Raw genomic sequence first — 24425 nt, 5'->3', positions numbered from 1 at the left:
AGCAAAATTTATATATGGATGTCGTTTTTTTTGCAAAATTTTACAACTGAAAGTGAAAAATGTCATTTTTTTGCAAAAAAATCGTTAAATTTCGATTAATAACAAAAAAAGTAAAAATGTCAGCAGCAATGAAATACCACCAAATGAAAGCTCTATTAGTGAGAAGAAAAGGAGGTAAAATTCATTTGGGTGGTAAGTTGCATGACCGAGCAATAAACGGTGAAAGTAGTGTAGGTCAGAAGTGTAAAAAGTGGCCTGTTCTTTCAGGGTGTTTAAGCACTGGGGGCTGAGGTGGTTAAGGACCAATTCAGTTATCAAGTCACTTTGTGGGGCTTACATAATAGAAACCACCCATAAATGACCCCAACTACACCCTTCAGGTTATACAAAACTGATTTTACAAACTTTGTTAACCCTTTAGGTGTTCCACAAGAATGAAAGGAAAATGTTGTTTTTTGCAGATTTTCCATTTTAATCTATTTTTCCCTGTAACACAGCAAGGGTTAACAGCCAAAGAAAGCTCAATATTTATTTCCCTGATTCTGCAGTTTACAGAAGCACCCCATATATCAGACATGGCCAACCTGCGGCTCTCCAGCTGTTATAAAACTACAACTCCCACCATGCCCTGCTGTAGACTGATAGCTGTAGGTAGTCTGGGCATGCTGGGAGTTGTAGTTTTGCAACATCTGGAGAGCCTCAGGTTGGCCATCCCTGCCATATATGGTTGTAAACTGCTGTACAGGCATACGGCAGGGCGCAGAGGGAAAGGAGTGCCATATGGATTTTGGAGGGCAGATGTCGCTGGGATAATTTTAAGTTGCCATGTCACATTTGAAGACCCCCTGATGCACCCCTAGAGTAGAAACTCCCAAAAAGTGACCCCAATTTCTAAACTACTGGATAAATTGAAGGTTTTATTGGTACTATTTCTCGCTCATATCATTGGGGGACACAGGACCGTGGGTATAGCTTGCTGCTGCCACTAGGAGGCGACACTAGGCTGAAAGCTGTTAGCCCCTCCCCTGCAGGCTATACCCCCTCCAGCCTGGAGAGAGCATATCAGTTTTTAGCTTAGTGTCGTAGGAGGCAGACCTCCCTGCTTTGCAGGGTGGCGTTTTTATTTTTTCTTCTGATTTTATTATTTTTATTTTTAATTCACAGACTACTGGAAGGGGGCACAGGGTCGCCTGCGTCCCTGTATCCCCGGGAGGCTGGCCGGTGTATCTAAGTCACCGCCTTGCCTCCCACAAGAAGGCAAAGTGGACCAGGGCAGCCTCGCTCCCCTGCTTCCCCCCAGCAAGAGGGCCACCCTCTCTTCAGCCCTTCTCTGCCCGGACCCCTGTCGCATGGTGCCAGCGGTCATAGGGTGGCCCTGCTGATGTTGCATCATAGGGTGAAGAACACAGATGAAGACAGGTAAGTAATCTGCTTCATCCCCCTAGCTGCAGGAGAACCTCCTCCATCTTCCACCCCCGTCAGCCCGTCCGTCCGTCCGTCAGCCCGATCTCTGGCCTCACTGCTCTCGCCGCACGGCCCTCACTGCTCTCGTCGCACGGCCACTCTGCGGCATATCAGGTCTATTTATTAGAGGCGGCGGCATAGCACACATTACCTTTTAGTCGCAGCGGTTCCAGTACCGCTGTGGTCAGGGCCGGACATGGGGATCATAGGCGTTCTGACCTCACTTCAGCATAGGCTGCCGTTCCCGGGCTGGAAGAGGGCGTGGCTTGCCGTTACCGGGCTGGAAGGGGGCGTGGCTTGCCGGTCCCGGGCTGGAAGGGGGCGTGGCTTGTCGGGCCGGCCTGGAAGTGGCGTGGCTTATTCTCCCGCCCTGATTCAGCTTCCTGATTCTTCCTCTGCACTGCGTGGGTAGGATACAGGACCTGGGACCTCCATACTGGTAGGCAATCGATACCCCCATCCAGCAGGAGATTTGACCATGTCTGACCCCGCCACTGACCCCCACCAGGCACCCTGTAGGACCACTTACTATGCCTGCTCCTTATGTTCGGAGAAATTCCCTCGTGGCCAGTCACTATCACTGTGCTCTGCATGTCAGAAACCTGCACAGAGCCATCCCCCTAGGGCACAACAGCCCACAGAAGCCCTGGAGCGGCCTGTCCAGGGGGAACCAGACTGGGCAAGGTCCCTGTCACGGGCAGTGGAAGACCTCTCAAAAATCTCCCATTCCACCCTTTCATTGCTGGGTCGTTTGGTAGAGAAATCACCACCGGCGCAACCCGCACAGTCGCATAGCGCACAAACCAGAGGTAGACTTCCTAGTAAGCGCCCCAGAGCAGGCACCCATTCCTCCTCTGACGCCTCAGCATCCCCCCCTGCTCCTGGATCCCATTCACAGGCGTCCTCCCTTTTAGGCGACGCACTGTCAGAAGGAGAGCTTGGGGATTCGGATGCAGATATGGATCCGGAGCACTCTTCTCAGATTGCATCCATGGTGGATAGCCTGATATCGGCAATAAGGGACACCTTCCAGGTTCAGGAGGACCTTCCCTCCACTAGCCAACAAGGGGTGTCATTTCTGCGTACAAAGCAGAACCCCAAATCGTTCCCATTACACGACGATTTTTCTATCGTTGTCACGAAGGCTTGGGACCAGCCAGGTTTGCGTTTCATTATTCCGAAACGCCTAGACCTACTCTACCCTTTTCCATGCGAGTCCGTGGACAAATGGTCCTCCCCACCAAAGGTGGACCCACCGGTTGCTCGCTTGGCAAAATTCACTACCATCCCGTTGGCGGATGGCTCGTCCCTCCAGGATCCAGTGGACCGCCGCATAGAGAGTGACTCTAAGTCGATCTTTACGGCGAGCGGTTCGGCATTGCGGCCGATTTTCGCCTCTGCCTGGGTAGCCAAAGCAGTTTCGGAGTGGTCCCTCCATTTGAACCAGGACATAGCGTCCGACCTCCCTCCCGCTGAACTTCAATCGTCAGCGCTCCAAATTTCTCAGGCAGGGAAATATCTCTGTGAAGCGGCTCTGGATGCTGGGACTATGATCGCCCGTTCCTCAGCTCTCGCCACTTCCATCCGCCGGGAGTTGTGGCTCAAGGCCTGGAAAGCCGATTCCTCATCTAAGCGCTCCCTGTTGAGGCTTCCGTTCTCGGGGTCTCGGCTATTTGGGTCCAAATTAGATGAGATTATTTCGGAGGCTACGGGTGGAAAAAGCACCCATCTGCCCCAACCCAGGGCAAAGCGGCCTTTTCAGTCCAGAACTTCATCTTCTCGCTTTCAGTCCTTTCGCCGCTTTTCGGGCACCCGTTCAGCACCCACCTCAGCGACGGGGCCGCCCAATGAGGATCGGCGGAAAGGACCGTCCTTTAAGCCCCAGCAGGCCTGGCGTCCGCGGCCTCAGCAGCCTCGCACAGCCCCAGGTAAGCAGCCTTCAGCATGAAGGTTTGTCCCCACCCTCACAGGTGGGGGGGCGTCTTCTCCTGTTTCAGGAGATTTGGCACGCCCATATTCCGGACGCATGGGCGCTCGAGGTTGTCTCCTCGGGCTACAAAATAGAGTTCAGGTCTCTTCCCCCCAACCGCTTCTTCCTCTCCCAGCCCTCCAGGGATCCCATCCGGGCCGCGGCTCTTTTGCACGCAGTCCAGTCACTTCTCTCACGGGGGGTGATTTCCCCTGTTCCCTTGGAGGAGCGGTTTACGGGTTTTTATTCCAACCTGTTTGTGGTCCCCAAAAAGGAGGCCGATGTGAGGCCAGTGCTGGACCTAAAACTGTTGAACCGTTATCTGCGGGTTCAAAGGTTCAGGATGGAGTCCCTTCGTTCCGTGGTTGCTTCACTGGTGAAAGGGGAGCACATGGTGTCCTTAGACATCCAGGATGCATATCTCCACATCCCCATCGCCACAGCCCACCAACGGTTCCTTCGATTTGCCATCCAGGCAGCTCATTACCAGTTCGTCGCTCTGCCGTTCGGTCTGGCGACGGCTCCGCGAGTATTTACAAAAGTTCTTGCCCCCTCTTCTGGGGATTCTGCGGTCCAGAGGCATTACTCTTCCCCCGTATCTGGACGACATCTTAATCAAGGCACCTACAGCGGCTCAATGCGAAGAGAGTCTTCAGATTACGATGAGCACCCTCACTCGCTTCGGGTGGATTATCAACCTGAGGAAGTCATGCCTGTCTCCCACCACTCAGATCAGATTCTTGGGCATGATACTGGACTCCGAGGCTGCCGTGGTGCGTCTACCACTGGACAAGAGATCGGACATTCAGAGGACGGTGCGTCTGCTCATTCAGCGCCGCAGGGTGTCGATTCGCAGCTGCATGCGAGTACTGGGCCTGATGGTGGCCTCCTTCGAGGCGATTCCATTCGCCCAGTTCCACACCAGGGATTTTCAGAGGCTCATTTTGTCCTCCTGGGACAAGTCCCGGGATTCTCTGGACCTCAGGATCTCTATGTCTCTACCAGTGCGCGCGGCTCTGGGCTGGTGGATGGTTACCGGACCACATGTCCCTCGGGGGGAAGTCCTTCCTTCCAGTGTCATGGACGGTGGTCACGACCGACGCCAGCCTCAGCGGCTGGGGAGGGGTCTTCGGTACCCCGGACAGCCCAAGGCGTTTGGTCTCCGTCGGAGTCCAAACTACCTATCAATATACTGGAGCTCCGGGCATCTACCTCTCCCTCTGCCATTGGACCCCCTACTTGCAGGGCCGTCCGGTCAGGATACAGCTCGGACAACGCTACAGCGTGTTGCCTAATATCAACCACCAAGGGGGGACTCGCAGCGGGACGGTGATGAACGAGGCCGCAAGGATTCTGCAGTGGGCGGAAGCCCCATGTTCCGGTGATCTCGCTATATTCATCCCGGGTGTGGACAATTGGACAGCGGACTTCCTCAGCCGAACGACGGTGGACTCGGGGGAGTGGTCTCTCCATCCGGAGGTGTTCGAGGACCTTTGTCTCCGGTGGGGACGCCCAGAAGTGGATCTGATGGCGTCCCAGGCCTAAAATCACCAAACTCCCGTGCTTCTGTCTCGCGCAAGAGATCCGATGGCGTACGACGTGGAGCCCTCGTGGCTCCGTGGGACAACTTTACGTTTCTGTACGTGTTCCCTACGTTACCGCTCCTTACCTCGGATCCTACGCAGAATCAGGATGGAGGGCATTCATCAGACGCTTCTGATCGCCCCAGACTGGCCTCGTCGAGCTGGTACTCAGAGCTCATTCATCTTTTGGGAGACGTTGCCGTGGCCCTTCCACTCAGGCCCCGACCTGCTCTCACAGGGCCCAGTTTTCACCAGGGTTTAAATACGCTACGTTTAACGGCGTGGCTATTGAAACCTTCCTGTTGAAGCAAAGAGGTTTCTCCGATGCAGTTGTTCGCACGATGATTAGGGCTAGGAAGCCCTCCTCCGCCAAGATCTATTTATCGGACGTGGAAATCTTTCCTCAAATTCTGGAGGACAGGGATCTTGCCTCCAGGCAGTTTTCCCTCCTACGGTGCTGGCTTTCCTTCAGGCGGGTTTAGAGCTGGACTAGCTTTGAGTTCGCTGAAAGGTCAGGTTTCTGCTCTTTTCCATTTTTTTCCAGCGTACACTGGCGGTGTTGGGTCCAGTCAAGACTTTCATACAGGAGTGGCTCACACCCGCAGTCCCTTATCGGCCACCGTTGCATTCCTGGACCCTGAATCTGTGCTGGTAGCGCTCCAGTCCGAGCATTTGAACCTCTGCGATCAGTCTCCCTTCGCATGCTTTCATGGAAGGTTGCGTTTCTGGTTGCAATTACCTCCATCGGCGCGGTGTACGGAAAACTGGCGGCTCCTCTCGTCAAAGAGCCCTTCTTGGTGTTTAATCAAGACAAGGTAGTACTCCGCGACCAGTGCCGTCCTTCCTGCCGAAGGTGGTGTCGGCGTTTCATGTTAATGAGGACATTGTTCTGCCCTCTTTTTGCCCTGAGCCTTCTCATCCTAGGGATGGTGGCTCTCCACCGTCTGGATGTGGTACGGGCCTTGCGGATCTACCCTGGCTGTGGTGGCCCCTTTTAGACGTACGGACTCCCTGTTCGTAATCTCGGAAGGTCCTCGTAAAGGTTTGGCAGCCTCGAAGGTGACGATTGCTCGGCTGGATTAGATGCGCCATTGCAGAGGCCTACCGCTCTAAGGGCAAGGTTCCTCCTCCCGGTATCACGGCTCACTCTACCATGGGCGGTCTGGGCTTCTTGGGCTCTCCTTCACCACGCTTCGGCGTCTCAATTGTGTAAGGCAGCGACTTGGTCCTCTTACTCACACCTTCACAAAAATTTTTACACGAGTGCATTCTTTCGCCTCGGCGGATGCTGCTCTTGCCGCAGAGTTTTGCAGGCCGCAGTGTAGTGTCTTACCGGAGGGAGTTGGTTTTGTTCTGGGCCAGTGGTTGTTTCCCCGCCCCGAGGGACTGCTTTAGGACGTCCCACGGTCCTGTGTCCCCCCAATCGACTGAGCGAGAAAACGAGATTTTTGTGAACTCACCTGTAAAATCTCTTTCTCGCTTTATTCATTGGGGGACACAGCACCCACCCATTTTTTCTTTTATTATGAGGCCAGTGGGTCCGAGTTGCCGTTTGGGGCTGGTGTCCGTTTTGGTTTTTTTGTTTGGCAGTGGTCCTTACTGGGTTGTTGTTTTTTGTTTCGGTACTGTTTCTCCTACTGCTGAAGCACAAACTGATATGCTCTCTCCAGGCTGGAGGGGGTATAGCCTGCAGGGGAGGAGCTAACAGCTTTCAGCCTAGTGTCGCCTCCTAGTGGCAGCAGCAAGCTATACCCACGGTCCTGTGTCCCCCAATGAATAAAGCGAGAAAGAGATTTTACAGGTGAGTTCTCAAAAATCTCGTTTTTGGGGTACATATGATTTTTGATTGCTCGATATTACTCTTTATATGAGGCAAGGTAGCAAAAAAATGGCTGTTGTGGCACAATTTTTAGTTTTAGTTTTTTACGGAGTTCTGCTGACAGGATAGATCATGTGTTTTTTATAGAGCAGGTTGACTGACACGACAATACCAAATATGTGTATTGTTTTGTTTCAGTTTTACATAATAAAGCATTTTTGAAAACAAAAATAATGTTTTTGTGTCTTTTAGAAAGCTACATTTCTTTTATTTTTCTGCTGATCACCTTGTGCAGGGCCTTTTTTTTGCAGGAAGAGCTGACATTTTTATTGGTACTATTTTGGGGTACATATGTTTTTTTTGATCACTCAATATGACACTTTTTTGGGGTAAGGTGACCAAAAAAATTACCCCTTTTTTTTTATAGAACTGGTTGTTACTGAGGCGGCGATACCTAATAGATCTACTTTTTTATGTATTTCAGTTTTACACAATAAAAGCATTTTTGAAAAAAAAATCATGTTTTAGCATCTAAATTTTCTGAAAGCCATACTTTTTATTTTTTCGTCGATTGTCTTATGTACGGGCTCCTTTTTTGCAGGAAGAGATGACGGTTTGATTAGTACTATTTTGGATTGCATATGACTTTTTGATCGCTTGGTATTACACTTTTTGTGATGAAAAGTGACAAATGGCATTTTTTTCACAGTTTTTTTTTTTTTTATGGTGTTCACCTTAGGGGGTAAGTCATCTAATATATTTATAGAGCAGGTCATTACGGATGTGGAGATACCTAATGTGTCTACTTTTTAAAAATGTATTTCAGTTTTACACTATAAAAGCATCTTTGAAGAAAAAAAATCATGTTTTACCATTTCCATTTTCTAAAGCCATAATTTTTTTATCGTTTGGGCGATTGATTTTAGGGCTCTTTTTTGCAGGAAGAGATGGTGGTTTGATTGGTACCATTTTGGGGTGTGTTTTTTTGATCGCTTGGAATTATTTTTGTGATGGTGACAAAAAAAATGGCTTTGTTTTTTTTTTTTTTTATACGGTGTTCACCTGACAGGATATATGATATGATATTTTTATAAAGCAGTCATTACGGACGTGGTGATACACAATATGTCAACTTTTTTATTATTTATTTCAGTTTTACACTATAAAAGCATTTAAAAATAAATAAATCCTGTTTTAGTGTCTGTTTTTTTTAATCTCTTGGTCGATTGTTTTAATTCGATTGTTTTAGCAGGGGCAATTTTTTTGCGGGAAGAGATGGCGGTTTGAATGGTACTATTTTGGGGTACGTATGTTTTTTGATCGCTTGGAATTACACTTTTTGTGATGTAAGGTGACAAAAATTGCATTTTTTTGCTCAGTTTTTGTATAATATATATTTTTTTTATGGCGTTCACCTGAGGTGGTAGATTATGTGACATTTTTATAGAGCATGTTGTTTTGGATGCGGCGATACCTAATATGTCTCTTTTTTTTTTTTTTTTTTTTTTTTTTTTAACACTATTTATGGTGAGAGGTCTTTTTTTTTACTTGAAACTTTAATTATTTTTTTGATTATAAAAACACCCAGGTTGCATCTTCTGGCTTCCGTAGCTGGCAGGCTCCGATCCAAGGCATCGGAGCTGCCATGGCAACAATCGTCCCCCTGTCACCGCAACGCAGGGGGCTGGTGGAGTCAGATGGAGCCCCGTCCCTCTGCAAACCATGCACGTGCCGCGGTCAGCGCTGACCGCGGCATGTGAAAGGGTTAATCCGCTGGCATCACCGCATAAAGCGATGTCGGCGGATGCAGCAGGTCCCGGCTATCCGTAACAGCCGGGCCCCTGCTGCTGATCGGGTGGGTGCAGCTCCTGCACCCTCCAGATCACATCACATACATGCACGTGAGGATGCGGCAAGACGCTACATTCCCCGCAGGTACATGTACGTGATTTCGCGTGAAGGGGTTAAATGGGTTGTCTGGGCTTTTTCGTATTGATGACCTATCCTCAGAATAGCTCATCAATATCAGATTGGCGGGGGTCTGACATCCGGCACCCCCGCCGATCACCTGTATGAGGAGGCAGCGTGCGCATTGCGCACGTGCCATCTCCCTTCTCTCTTCCTGCTCACTGCTGTCCCATAGACATACAGCAGCAGAGCAGGAAGGGAGACGGCACGTGCACACTGCGCGCGCTGCCTCCTCATGCAGGTGATCGGCGGGGGTGCCGGGGTGTCAGATCCCGCCGATCTGATATTGATAACCTATTTGAGGATAGGTCATCAGTATTAAAAAGCCCAGAGAAAAGGGCATCTGTCAGCAGATCTCTACCTATGATACTGGCTGACCTGTTACATGTGCATTTGGCAGCTGAAGGCATCTGTGTTGGTCCCATGTTCATATGTGTCCACATTGCTGAGAAAAATGATGTTTTAATATATGCAAATGAGTCTCTAGGAGCAACGGGGGCGTTGCTGTTACACTTAGAGGCTCTGCCCTCTCTGCAACTGCCGCTGCCTCTCCAGTTTAGGAGAAGTGAGGGCCAGGCAGACGTGATCACATTTACACTGCCAGGCCTTGGCAATCAAAGTGCAGAGGTTGCAGCAGTTGCAGTGAGAGCAGAGCCTCTAGGTGTAACAATAACGCCCCTGTTGCTCCTAGAGGCTCATTTGCATATATTAAAACATCATTTTTCTCAGCAATGCGGGCACATATGAACATGGGACCAACACAGATGCCTTCAGCTGCCAAGCGCACATGTAACAGGTCAGCCAGTGTCATAGGGACAAATCTGCTGACAGATGTCCTTTAAAGAGACCAGCTATGTATAGAGACTGGAATTATTCCATGTTTTAGCAACTACTTACATTTCCCATGAAATAACAATTGTGAAGCATGTTTTCTTACAACTGTACACTGCATGGCTCCTCTGTTATCCCTATTGTAAATTTATGAATAAATTGCCAACTTGGTGTCACCACGTGGGGAGGTGTCCTTGCACAATCTAAGACTGCCAGACTGTGCAGGGACATCAACCCCCACTTAATACCCAGCTGCTCATGATCTTTTAACAGTAATAACGGAGGAATTGCACAACATAGCGTTAGAAGAAAAGATGCTCCAGAATTGTCATTGCATGTTGGATGCAATACGTTACTAGAACAGACATTTCCCTTTAGGCTCTGCAATAATAAAATAGGAAAATATTCTACTCCCCTACCCCCACCCCGCCCCAAAGCAAAACCAGTATTTTCTGTGAGTGGGAAGCAGGACCTGTGATGATCAGCTGATCCTTGCCAAAGAGAAAACTGATAAGACTCCGGGTGAGGAGCTGAAAGAGGTCCATAGTTCATTGCCGCACAGGACTATAACTGTTAGGCCCCTTTCACACGGGCGAGTATTCCGCGCGGATGCGATGCGTGAGTTGAACGCATTGCACTCGCACTGAATCCCGACCCATTCATTTCTATGGGGCTGTTCACATAAGCGGTGATTTTCACACATCACTTGTGCGTTGTGTGAAAATCGCAGCATGCTCTATTTTGTGCGTTTTTCACGTAACTCAGGCCCCATAGAAATGCAGAATGCATAGTAAAATAGAGCTGGAGGGGTTAAAATAAATAAATAATTAAACTCACCTTAATCCACTTGATCGCGCAGCCGGCATCTCTTCTGTCTTCTTTCTTTGCTTTGTGCATGAAAAGGACCTGTGGTGACGTCACTCCGGTCATCACATGATCTTTTACCATGGTTATGGTAACCATGTTATAAGGGAAAATAATACAATCTACAGAACACCGATCCCAAGCCCGAACTTCTGTGAAGAAGTTCGGGTTTGGGTATCAAACATGCACGATTTTTCTCACGCGAGTGCAAAACGCATTACAATGTTTTGCACTCGCGCGGAAAAATCGCGCATGTTCCCGCAACGCCCCCGCACATTTTCCCGCAACGGCCGTGTGAAAGAGGCCTTAATGGTCTGCGGGGTATCCGTGCTGCTCACAAGAACTGTAATATCAGGTCATGGAAGTATGGACGCTTCAGTATGCAGAAGGATGGAGCTGCTTAACCTGCACCTCTAGATCATGCACTTGCAGAAAGATAGGACTTTGGAGGACAGCATGGAGGTCCCCCATTACAGGCCTGTGCTGGTGAATAGGACCAACCTAGGCAAACACTGGGAATGGCATGGAAAGTTTCTGGAGCGATCTCCTCTCATGGAGGCATTTTCACAAATAAAATGCATTTTAGAACATAATGATCTAGGTATAAGGAGACCTTTCAGATGTAATGGTCTGTGCTCCTTCCGGGCATTGTAATAGTGTAGAATAGGACCTGACACAAGAGTCAGTACTGTTCACGTAGGAGAGAAGCGAACCTGGATCACCATACGGCCCTTTAATGGACGTTCAGGCTGCCATGATGTGTGATACAGCCGAATACTGCGCTCTTTTTCCTAAACCTACACGACCATGTCTATAGATCATTTTTACTTTACAGTTTTTGACTTGAGTACAGAGACCCCCCTCCATTTACTGATTCTCCACTCTCTATGGTTCATCTAATAAGTATTTTACTTTTCATGTTGAAACAAAAACCTTTATTTGGTCGGAGGAAATAACTCTTAATACTTCTGTGTCTTTCAGTTACTGTTCCCCTTTAATTTAAAGAAACATGAAAACTGTTTGTTTTACCTAAGCAGGGATTTGCTAGGAAGCTGCCCTAAAGTGATGTCCAACCTAGAGCAGATCTGTCTTCAGAATATACCGCCATACGTAAAGGCAGCATAGTATTGTATACAGCAGGTATGGCCAACCTGCGGCTCTCCAGCTGTTGTAAAACTACAACTCCGACCATGCCCTGCTGCAGGCTGATAGCTGTAGGCAGTCTAAGCATGCTGGGAGTTGTAGTTTTGCAACAGCTGGAGAGCCTCAGGTTGGCCATGCCTGGTATACAGCATAGCAGGGAGCGGACAGGGAGTGCTCTCCTGATGAATGTTTTACCATTGGCTGCTAGGAGCGCTGATAGTTTAAGTCTGGTGTAGACATGGGGAGAGCGCCTCCACACAGTGATTAACCGGTTGCTGTGTATACAGAAACAGCCAAGAGGTGAGGGGGTGCTCCCCTCATGAATACTTAAAACTATGGCCCCCCACGTTTACTAATGTCAGTGCCCCTAGACACACTCCTAAACTGGACAAAAATGGGGCACATCTAGTTCTTGAGAAATCCTCTGCACCCCGCTTATCAAGGGGCGTGGCTTATCTGAAATGGGTTTGGCTTCACTGGAAAGGGGGAGTGACCTAATGTGTGCCATCTAGAGCCATAATTGTGCCACTATTCTGGCGGGAAATTATTTTTCAAACTAGACTAACCAATAGCTGGTGTAGAGTTAGATACAAGTGTCTATCCCTGCACCACATTTACCCTGAGCCCCTGTGATAAATCTGGTGCAGGTCTAGACAGCCTGTCTACATCTACGCCATCTACAGGAGTAGTAAATCTGTCCCTATGTGTCCTGTGTAGTCTTTCAGCGCTCTTAGTCCTGTCTTTGCTAATAGGAGAGTGGGCATGTCCTCAATATTATGCTCCCCTTACTTAGAGCTAGGGTTGGGCGATATCAAAAATATTCGGACAATAACAATATATATTGCGATAAATACCCGTTTAAAATAAAAAAACGAGACATTATACTGTGTGGGGGCAGCCAGAAGGAGAGGTTATACTGTATGGGGCAGCCACAAGGAGACGTTATACTGTATGGGGCATCCACAAGGAGACGTTATACTGTATGGGGGCAGCCACAAGGAGACATCATACCGTATGGGGGCAGCCACAAGGAGACGTTATACTGTATGGGGGCAGCCACAAGGAGACGTTATACTGTATGGGGCAGCCACAAGGAGATGTTATACTGTATGGGGGCAACCACAAGGAGACGTTATACTGTATGGGGCAGCCACAAGGAGACGTTGTACTGTATGGGGGAAGCCACAAGGGGAAGTTATACTGTATGGGGCAGCCACAAGGAGATGTTATACTGTATGGGGCAGCCACAAGGAGACGTTATACTGTATGGGGGCAGCCACAAGGAGACGTTATACTGTATGGGGGCAAGCCACAAGGAGACGTTATACTGTATGGGGGGCAGCCACAAGGGGACGTTATACTGTATGGGGCAGCCACAAGGAGACGTTATACTGTATGGGGCAGCCACAAGGAGACGTTATACTGTATGGGCAGCCACAAGGAGACGTTATACTGTATGGGGGCAGCCACAAGGAGACGTTATACTGTATGGGGGCAGCCACAAGGGGACGTTATACTGTATGGGGCAGCCACAAGGAGATGTTATACTGTATGGGGGCAACCACAAGGAGACGTTATACTGTATGGGGGAAGCCACAAGGAGATGTTATACTGTATGGGGCAGCCACAAGGAGACATTATACTGTATGAACAAGTTTTGACACCCCCCCCCCCCCCCCCCCCCCCCCCTCAGTATAATAATATCATGTTGCTCATGTATGGAGGACTTATTATTATTCCCTAATGCCTGCTATTATAGACCAGTGTGCAGACTGCAGGTTGCAGGCAGGATGGAAGGAAGGTCCAGGCCGCAGAAGACAGGCAGACATAGGACCTTTATGTATGACACCCAGGCCAGTTCTATTCTGTGTTTAAGGTCTCGTCTCTCTCACTCCTTGCAGGCCAAACTCTGTGTGTGGGAGTTAGAGAGACTTTTCCCGCCTGGCTGTTGTGCTTGCCTCTGCTGTTATCCAATTCCGACGTCGGTGGGCTCAACCCTACTTAGAGCACAACAGATCTGTTTTGAAAGCCAAGATTGTATTAGGGAATGGAAATCTCATGCATCTCCTAATATCATGATTGATGATAAAGCTATAGCATTACCACATAGAGAAGCATATTTATTCTATGCTTATAAGATATCACATATTACTGGTGTCTTTTTATAATCCTATATTGTGCTGGTAAATAAAGTATGTAGATTAGCTTTCTGACCAGATATCAGTGTGGTGAAGCTAGTTAGATGAAGTTAGATGTTCTTTTGCAAACTTATGATGCTGAATTTTGTGGTGGTGACACAGGAGAGGTTTTCTTCTGATGACTCTTCCATGAAGGCCATATTTGTACAGGTGTCCCTGAACTGTAGAACAGTGTACCAGAACTCCAGAGTTTGCTAAATCTTCCTGAAGGTCTTTTGCAGTAAAGTGGGAGTTATGATTTTCCTTTCTAGCAAACCTACAAGCAGCTGTCTTGCGAAAAAACGCAGATACCTCTGCAGCTGTTTATCATACAGACAAAATAAAGGTATAGTTTTAATCAGCATGATGCGCCCTACCAGGCAGTATGCCTGGTTTAATTTGGTTGATCCTGGTGACAGAAGCGCTTTAAAAAGGCAGTCCCAATGGGCATAAGTCTTTTTCAAGTCTGTCATGATTTAAGTTTATAAATGCCATATGCATTGCACAATGGACACTTATAATGGTGTCCATCAGGTTCCGCAGAGTTGTCCATTTTCCCCTCCCAAACAATGACATCTGCGACTGAGGCCTCTTAACAGACCCTAAACCCAGCCTAATATCTGTATTATTGGTTAAGATTTGTAACAGTCATTACCAAGCCGTCACAAGGAATAATCTCTTATATTAACATTTAAGAAGCTGAGAACCTGTACAACAGCACAGTCCTGTATGGCTCCGTAATGCTCCGCCACATGAGACTCTATTTGCTGCCATGTAGTGCTCTGCTGGATGCTGCAGATACAGATCAATTAGAGAGAAAAGCTTCCTACATACAGTATACAATTTTTATTTTTTTGTGGATTCATATTGAATCTGATATTAAAGGCTTGTGTGTGGAATCTAAGACATACGGACGTGCAGTAATGCCCCAATCACCTCTATGGGTGTCCTATTATGGCTCCAATGAAAACAGAGCTGTAATACGGCCATGTCTTAATTAATAAGTGCATTGATTTTATCAGCTGAGGTCCTTAATTATGTAATTTCTCCTTTTCTTTCCAAAAGGAACTCCACGAATGGACACAGTGTGTGAGAAATGTCCACCAGGTCACTACAGCAATGAAAGCAATTCTGCTGAATGTTCCCCGTGGACGAAGTATGTTTCCTGTTATGTTACAAAGTATTAGAAAGTATCATACAGTGGCATGCAAAAGTTTGGGCACTTTGTATAGTAGAAACGTCCAGCTCTCTGGTGGAAGGTCATATGACCCACTCAGCACGGATCTGGGATGTGTTCACACCCTTCAAACCAATTCAGGTCTTAGTCATCTATGTAGATAGATCAGGCCGTTGTATGACTGGCATTATCCTGGCAGATTTCTAGACCATCTTCCAGCTTTCCCCTCTCATTCCCATATAAAAGCTTTCCAAATTGTGTGCTTCACGGCTCGCCAACTATGTGCTGCTGTCCTGCAGTATGCATACTGTGTTATCAATGTCATCCTCCGGGCCAGTTCTTTTGCACATGAATTGCAAATTCACCAGATTGTGAGCATCGTTCTTTGACTCTGATATCATGTTGTGTATTTGCTTTCTGTAGATGCCAGGAATCGGGTCGTATTCTATATAGAAAAGGGACATCGACCACTGATTCTGAGTGTAAAGACAAGAGGAGTCATGTACCAATTGCAGTAGCAATATTTTCATTATCAGTTATTGTATTGGTAATACTGCTTTACTTCTTTTTTTTAAAGCGAAATAACGGTAAGTCCAAATTCACAACTTTAACAGCACATTAGGCCAAGTTCACATGTGGCTGATTTGTCCTGGGTTTACGGTCTAGATTCTACACCAGATGTCTGCAGTAAAATAATGATCTTTTCAAAACACTATTCACATGTGGCTAAAAAATCCACACTCCTGCAAGTGCAAAAGCTGCAGATTTTAAAATGGCAACGTCATTAGAAGTCTGTGGCCAGGGGCGGACTGGCCAAAGACTCTGCAGGGACCGCCCAAGCCCCTCTCATGCTATGCTATGAGAATTAATTAATGCTAGGAGCATCAGGTACTTATGTACTTGGCCGGCGGCCGCAGATTCCTCCTGAATTCAACTGTATTACCATTCTCAGGATACAGTTGAAAACTGTGTGGAGAGGGCAGCATTATTTTGTGCTGCACTGTGATATTGCTGCCCCTGCCTACTTATGTTGCCTTCTGTCAATTTGGATTCACCTACAAAATGAGCCTAATTTTTTCCAGGGCCACTGTAAGTTCCCAGTCTGTCCCTATTAGGCCTCATGCACACGACCGGTTTTTTTTGCGGTCCGCAAAACAGATTTCCGTTGTTCCATGATCCGTGACCGTTTTTTCTTCCGTGGGTCTTCCTTGATTTTTGGAGGATCCACGGACATGAAAAGTGAAAAAAAAAAATAAGTCAAGTTTGCATTGAAAATGATAGGAAAAACGGATCACGGATCACGGACGCGGATGACTATCTTGCGTGCATCCGTGATTTTTCACGGACCCATTGACTTGAATGGGTCCGTGAACCGTTGTCCGTGAAAAAAATAGGACAGGTCATATTTTTTTCACGGACTGGAAAAACGGATCACGGACGCGGAAGCCAAACGGTGCATTTTCCGATTTTTCCACGGACCCATTGAAAGTAACGGAAAACGGAACAACGGCTGCGGATGCACACAACGGTCGTGTGCATGAGGCCTTATGCTGATTATATGCAGGTTTACTGCCTGTATTCACTGATGTGAACCCAGCCTTATATCGGAGAATTTCTCAAACTTGATTGAGTAAATGGATAGGAAGTTACATGAGATGCTTCAACTACCACTATTTTATGTCCTGCATTATGTATTGTGGCTTTTCTCCAAGCCATATGACATGATGAGCCAGGTTTGGAGGGACATGGGTCACACTAATATCTTTACATTGAACTACAGACATGACACCTTTTTGGGGTCTGTTTTGCCAGGAAAGTGCTGTCCTGGAACAGTTCTGAAGAAGAGACAGGTTTCTCCTAGTACTCCAAGTCCCCTGGTGGCCAGTTTTTCTATAGATTACACATGAATTATATAATGGCATCTGAATATGGTACACACACAGTTTTTGCACCATATTGTTGGCTTTAGGATTTGATCAGAAAGAGTTACCCATCTCCTCATAAAATTGGATGCAAATTAGCTTGCCCATGCATGATGTGCCTTACACAAGGCTGCTGGTATTTTGAATTGAACATTAAGACTTTTTTCTTGTCTGGATATTTCATGCAGAGGACCCCTTTATTGTGCAATGGCCTGCTTTCACAAATGTGCAGGAATTGGCAAGGAGGGTCTTGCGTAGATGCTTTTGCATCCTTTTTTTATTTTTATTTTATTTTTTTTGGGACCAGTTCACACACACCACGGTTTATTTTTTTCCACCAGGCATTTGAACAGGGATACACCAATTAACCGGGTACACATGGTGACCTTGACCAAATGGTGGGTGCAGAAGGTTTTACACAATCTTGACACTTGCGGATATGAAGGGTGCTTATGCTTAATCTGTCGTGTACACTTAACCAGTCCTGCACATTCACAATGACGTCAGTCTTCACCTGGAAGAGACAGCCATCACCGCTTGCGCAGTATAGATGATTTCATACGTCGCATGCGCAGATATGCAAAGCTATGATGCATGAGCGAGAACACAGGGCCAGGCAAGAATACATCTCCGCGGCCAGGCCCTGTCATTCACTTCAGGGAGAGAGGGGCTGGACGCTAAAAGGAGTGGCGCTTTGGTGCAACGAGAGCAACACTGACGTCCTTGTTGCACCAAAGTGCTCACCTGCACATTTTGAAGAGGCTCGTATCTCAGGAATGCAGCCTTTGATTTGGAAGCAGAGAAAGTAATGTTCTTCTCAGGTGACCAAAAGCTATCTGTCCCCTTGGCTTGATACAGAGGTTTCTGGTGACAGATTCTCTTTAACTGTAACAAACTATAACAATTGTATAACATAATACAAACACTATGACTGCCTGACGAGCTACCCTGATGACAAACTAAAGCAACCGGTTGCTGCAGACAAACTGTAGCCAATATTGAGTGGTTTTTTTTTTTACTTTATTTTTATTTTTGTGATTTATGGTGAGAAAAAAAAAGCTCTCTAATAGAATGGGAGGTGGAGGGGGGGGGTCAAACATTGGAGTACAGAAGGAGGCAATCAAGGGGTTAATATGGATATTTTTGGCTATGAGGGGACAGACACTGGAAGCAACCCCTGATCTCAACTGATCACCAGCTGACAAGATCAGAGCCTGGCACCAGTTTTTGTCCCTACACTCTGCGTTGTGATGGCCGTTGTGGGACCACTGTTTTCCTTTTTTGGGTTATCAGGGCGTCTCAGCCAGAGAAAACAGCTCAAATTGTGTTCCCCAGACACTCAGCTGCGACAGTCGGCTCCAGAGGACTCAACGTAACTCTATACGTTGTGATGCCACAATGTACAGTTATGTTGTTGTTTGCATTGGTATATTATGTATGCCTATTCAACTAGACACTTTGGATGCACCCGTTTTGCCTGACAATCTTAAAGGGACCTGAAATGACGGCCTTCATTATTACATTGGTGGAGGTCATACTCTCGGTACCACTGCCGAGCAGCTGTTTGAAAGCGCTAGGGCAGTCTGGCCTTCCACAGCCCTCAGCAATTTCTGTAATTCTATCGCCTTCGGAGAAGTCTCCCTATGGAAGGAGAGTGTAACACTCGGCACCAGACCCCTCACAGGATCCCAGAGAGACATCTAGCAGGTATTTAGAGGACTCGCCTCAACCAGGTATTACATTTTTTGCCCATAGACTTCTAAGTGTACCATGTAATACTACATTACTCCTGCTGTGAAGTTCTAGCAGCAGAACACAAACCCTGCTGCTTTTGAGGATGATGTAAATTTTATATTCAGGGAAAATGCTAATGTTCTATATTACTGTATTATTTTTCATCAAAGGAGTTATTCCATAAAAAATGTAAAACTTGAAAATCAGCAGGATAGGGTAGTGGAAATTATGCATACGTTTTATTCGTCCCTTTATGAGTCCAAGGCCAGTGCAGGAGTGCCAGAAATTGTAGGATTCCTTGATGGGATACAACTTCCCACGTTAGGGGCAGATCAGGTGTCCGCTTTGGACGGACCCATTACAATTACAGAGCTGGAAAGGGCCCTGAGTGAAATGTCAAATACCAAGGCCCCAGGGAGTGATGGATTGCCTGCCGAAATATTTAAAACATTTGCCCCTATTCTGCTCCCCCAGTTGTTGGAAGTGTTCAAGGAGGCACAACGTCAGGATGGGTTGCCTCTTAGCATGAATGAGGCGATCATAGTCGTTATCCCTAAGCAGGGTAAAGACCCTCTGTTAGGCCGGGTTCACACGAACGTGTGTGACCCGTGCCTGTGAAGCGGCCCGCAAATAGCGGGCCGCAATGCTTGTTCGCCGGCCGTAGGTCAGCCGCATCGGATCGCGGACCCATTCACTTTAATGGGTCCGCGATCCGGCCGTTCCGCGAAAAGATAGGACTTGTTCTATCTTTTAGCGGAACGGAACAACGGGACGTAACCCCAGGAGGCACTCCGTAGTGCTTCCGAGGGGTCCCGTCCCGTGCGGCCGTTCCGCGATTCCGGATTAGCGGACCCATTAAGAGTGAATGGGTCCGCATCCGTGATGCGGAATTCACACGGAACTGTGGCCGTGTATTGCGGCCCGCGATTTGCGGGCCGCAATACGGCCACGGGTCACGCACGTTCGTGTGAACTTAGCCTTAGCTGAATCATATCGGCCTATTTCATTATTGCAGATCGATATGAAGATATTGGCTAAAGTATTAGCAAAAAGGCTCAATACAGTGATCACGTCACTAATACATACGGATCAGGCCGGATTCATGCCCAATATGTCAACGGCGCTTAATATTAGACGCCTATTCTTGAATATACAGGCGAGCCGATTCCACGGGTTGAATGCGGCGGTCGCGTCTCTTGACGCGGCCAAAGCATTTGACAGTGTGGAATGGGACTACCTGTGGGCCGTACTCAGGAGGATGGGCTTTGGATCTGTCTTTATCCAATGGATCAAGCTTTTATATAAAATCCCCACTGCTAGGATTAGGGTTAATGGAGCTCTTTCTCACTCCTTTCCGTTACACAGAGGGACAAGGCAGGGGTGTCCCTTATCGCCCTTGCTTTTTACAATAGCTATTGAGCCGTTGGCAGCAGCATTGAGGGAGGCGCGGGAGGTTCAAGGTTTTAGATATGGGGGGATAACTGAAAAGGTGGCCCTCTATGCTGATGATATGCTTCTATTCCTTGACGATTGGAACTCCTCCCTTCCGGCAGCCATGAGCATCATAAATGGGTTCAGTAGGTTATCGGGACTGTGCATTAACTGGTCCAAGTCTGCACTTATGACGCTTTCGACTGAGGAGGGGCGAGGTGGAGGCTCTACGGAGGGCTTGCAACTAGTCAAATCCTTTAAATACCTGGGTGTTCAGGTCACCATTGATGTAGCGGACTATGAAAAATTAAACCTGACTCCGTTAATACAGCGATTTCGACAGAAGGTGCAGGCGTGGACCAAGTTGCCACTCTCAGTAATAGGAAGAGTTAACCTTATAAAAATGATTTTAATGCCACAGCTCCTGTATTTGCTACATAATGCACCTGTATGGGTGCCTGCCAGATTTTTTGTCACAGTTAACGCTATATTCCGGGACCTGATTTGGAAGAGAGGGGTTCCACGTATTAAACTAGCAACGCTGTGCAGATCAAAAACGGATGGGGGACTCGGGGCTCCGGATCCGTGGATTTACTATTTAGCTGCCCAACTTCAACAATTGCGGGGATGGGGAGTGGAGGAAGGAATTGATAAAGCAGGAAGAATAGTGGGTCACTATGTTAAAGGCAAGAATCTGATGACTGCACTGGAAGATGGATCATTGGATAAAATGGGAAGCGACATCCCCCTACTACGGGTCATTCATAAAGTCTGGTGGAAAGGCAGGTCAATAGCTGGGGTACAGGGTTATACTAGGTTCACCGCAATTTGGCCTAACCTTCTGTATGCAGAATTACATAAAGTGCCTGGTGTCCAGGTTTGGGGTAGGTACGGACTCATTTACATGCACCAGCTATATGAGGGGAATACCCTGAAAGAATATGCCCAACTACAAAAGGAATTTATGCTCCCACACTCCCAATTTTATTTATATTTGCAGATGCGACACGCTATACGTGCTCAGGATGCAGTGGGGGGAGTTGCGCCGGCCTCCAGAAATCCGATGATTGATTTAGCTAGTTCCGGGGGATCCACCAGAGGGGTCATATCATTGCACTATAGCAGTCTTATGGAAATGAAGTTTAAAAAGCAACCTCTTCGGTTGTATGATAAGTGGCGGGAGGACATTGACGACCTGACAGAAGAGCAATGGCGTGCAGTACTGGAAGGGTTCACAGATGTTGCGGTTAGTGAAACGCACAGAATGTCACAATTGCTGTTGCTGCATAGAGTTTATCGAACACCTGTCCTTTTGAGGAAAATGGGGAACAGGTCGGATGACATGTGTCCTAGATGCGGTGCACCCAATGCTACGCTGATACACCTTATGTGGAACTGCCCTAGGTTGAGGAGATATTGGGAAGGCATAATAGATCTAATACGGAAAGTGTTCGAGATAAGAGTGGAGGCAGATGCCAGATTATGTGTATTAGGCTGTACTGAGTCTGTACAACTAGCTGCTGAGCAGAAATTAGTGGTAACCCGCATAATGTATCAAGCAAGGAAGGTGATTGCGTACCATTGGGTTGATCATGATCCTCCGGAGGTGGGGGAGCTTGTTCGTAAGGTTCACACACTGTTACAAATGGAAAACTTTGTATACCAGAAGAGAAACAACAGTAAAAAGTATGAGAAGATTTGGGGAAGGTGGAGGCAACACTACAATATTGTAGACTAATGTTGCTTAAAATACATACTGGAATCCACATTATCCCGGCTCCACTCATATTTTTAGAGGTCACACATAGGAGACAGGGGTGTTATAGATTACTGGGAGGAGGTACGGGAGGGATGCTGCCAAAGGGTATGGGGTATAGTCTACTTGGGTGTGGAGTGGTATACACGTTCTACTATGCTGCAATGTAATGTACTGATATATTTGAATTAATGACATGCAATATGTGCCTGAGGTGTATGTGCCGGATGTCCAGCTATACTGTATAACTGATACATTTCTGTATTGAACGCTCTCTGGGATGGACTTTTGGAGGGGCTCTACCTGGATCCAGGACGTTGGGGTATTGGGTGGGGGGGACTGTTTCGTTTGTCTTATAAAATGCTTTGAAAATCTCAATAAAAATAATCAGATTTTTAAAAAAAACTTGAAAATCAGACATCATGACAATAACTCTCTGAAAAAAGCTAGAACCGGCCCCGTACCTCACATGGGTCCAGAGATCTCCCCATTCATTGCTCTAATTGATCTGCAAGATTGATTTCAAGCTGGCAGCTCTGGGTGCATGTCTTCTGAAGGGGTTGTGTCCTTTCAGCTGAAGTTCTCCCTGTAGCTGTCACAGCTTCTAACCAATATAGCTGTTGGCAGGTGAAAGATTGAACTGAGCGTGTGTGACCACCTCACCAATGTTACTGCAGTGGACCAAGTAATAAGAAAAATAATAAATAGGAGGTGGCGCTATACAGATACATTTTGTTATATAACTCAGTGACTATACAAAATTTCTAATTTCATGCAATTACAGGAGTATCGTGTCCAGGTACTGGTTTACAAAATGTAGAATATTTTTCACGCCTTTCAATGTAATTCATGCTTATATGTAATTATCATTATAACTTTATTTTTACCATTGTTTGTGGGTCTGAATGACCCCAGCAGACATCAGATGTATCTAATCTTTGATCTGTCTGTCATATAACTAACAAATCTACATCCTTTGCTTTTATTTAGAGAAAAATAGAAACATGGTGCGACCACATTCCGTTTATCCTTTTCCAGTACAAGAAAAAGGACCAGAAGTAGTCGGCAGTGAACGCGAGGAAGGGACGTGAACATTTGTTTGGAAAATTTTGTCCAGGAAAAGCATCACCTGCTCTACATTCCGATATTTGTACCTAAAGTCAATATTCTGGAAGGAGGCAGACACATTTTCTAATCTGCATAACTACTTTAAGACCAGGGAAGAAAAGATAATTAGGAAGATTCAAGAACATTTTTAGAAGAAAAACTCTTTGTTGACCATAGCAACCAATCACAGCACAGATTTCATTGGTGACCTCACTAGAAACTGTGCTGTGATTGGTTGCTGTGGTCAACAAGACGACTTTTTTTTTCTATCGATGAAAAGAAAAAACTAACCGTTGACTTATAGGCCGCTCCATCCACTTCCACCACATGCTGTGCTATTCTTGCCTTTAGATATGATGGAATTTCGTTGCAAAGGCTCTTGACTGACTTGGGAAAGGAGACAAGCTTAGACCGGGTTGTTTGGACAATATATTGTTTTTTCATCGTTCAGAGTGGCATTAAAAAAAATTGTCTCCTCTACTGATTCCCCTCCCCCCTCCTGTCTTCCGATTTACTTCAAGTTCTTGCTAGTCTAAGCTTCCTGACCCTTCTCAACTCCCAGGTTATCACTGCAGCCAGTGAGTAAGCCTGTGTAAAGGAAGTCTATCCCAGGCTTTCTCCACTGCAGTCACTGCCGTGTGCTTGGGGCCCTGCATTAAACATTTTGTAAACCATCGTATTTGGCTATGCTTGTCTACATAACCAAGGTTCTGTTTCTCTTTTTTGGAGAACACCTAGTTGTTGTACAGCACCTTTTATAGGGTTTGGAAATAGCTAATGTTCTTATCTACATAGTGTAGTCATGCTGATAACCCTAATACCAAGCTGCTTCTGTTCATATAAAGCTCTGTATAATTATAGATGACTAAAAGCTGTATTACACTGGCTGAATTTTTATTTAATTTTTTGCTCGTTCAGCGTGCAATTCTGATTTTAAGCATGCCTAAAAAGCAGCGCTTGCTGTCGGCAGATTGTGCTGCCTAATAATTATCTGGTGCTGGCATACCACTAGACAGTAGGGGGACGAGTGCTGGCATACCACTAGACAGTAGGGGGACGAGTGCTGGCATACCACTAGACTGTAGGGGAACGAGTGCTGGCATAGCAATCACTCCTCCCTATGCTGTGGAGGAGATCACTGCATGTTTCCTCCGCTAGCTAGCAATTGCCGGGACGGAACACTTCCCTCCCAACAATCGGCCTGTGTAGTTGTAAGACCATGAACCGGGGAGGGACCCCCAGGATACAGCGAAGTCACAGATGAGGAAAGCGACAACACACATCTTTGTGCAAAACAGAAATTTTACTAAAACAGTAATATAGACATAACAATGTGAAGGTGCACCAAAGATCTTATACCCTGGGCCCATAGTCAATGTCCCTGTCCGGTTGGACAGACCTATCGTGATGGTGTACACAGCAGAGCCTGCAAGTCGATGCTGTGCTGAAAAAGAGAGCAAACCTAGCGATGGTGCACACA

The 24425-nt window shown here is 46.9% G+C and overlaps 1 protein-coding gene across 1 annotated transcript in view; it reads left to right on the top strand.

The window, feature by feature from the left end:
• The window catches only part of TNFRSF14 (TNF receptor superfamily member 14), a 37158-nt gene extending 13538 nt beyond the window's left edge, over positions 1-23620 (top strand). Inside the window, exons 3-5 of the mRNA XM_040419526.1 lie at positions 14884-14974; positions 15419-15582; positions 22829-23620. Coding sequence (XP_040275460.1) covers positions 14884-14974; positions 15419-15582; positions 22829-22929 — 356 coding nt within the window. The 3' untranslated portion in view covers positions 22930-23620. The remainder of the gene's footprint in view (positions 1-14883; positions 14975-15418; positions 15583-22828) is intronic.
• Positions 23621-24425: the final 805 nt, after the last annotated feature.

Source organism: Bufo bufo, chromosome 1, assembly GCF_905171765.1.
Source record: "Bufo bufo chromosome 1, aBufBuf1.1, whole genome shotgun sequence".
In the NCBI taxonomy this organism is placed as follows: Eukaryota; Metazoa; Chordata; class Amphibia; order Anura; family Bufonidae; genus Bufo; species Bufo bufo.
Note: the sequence above shows the minus strand (reverse complement) of the source record. Positions and strands in the feature narration are given on the sequence as shown.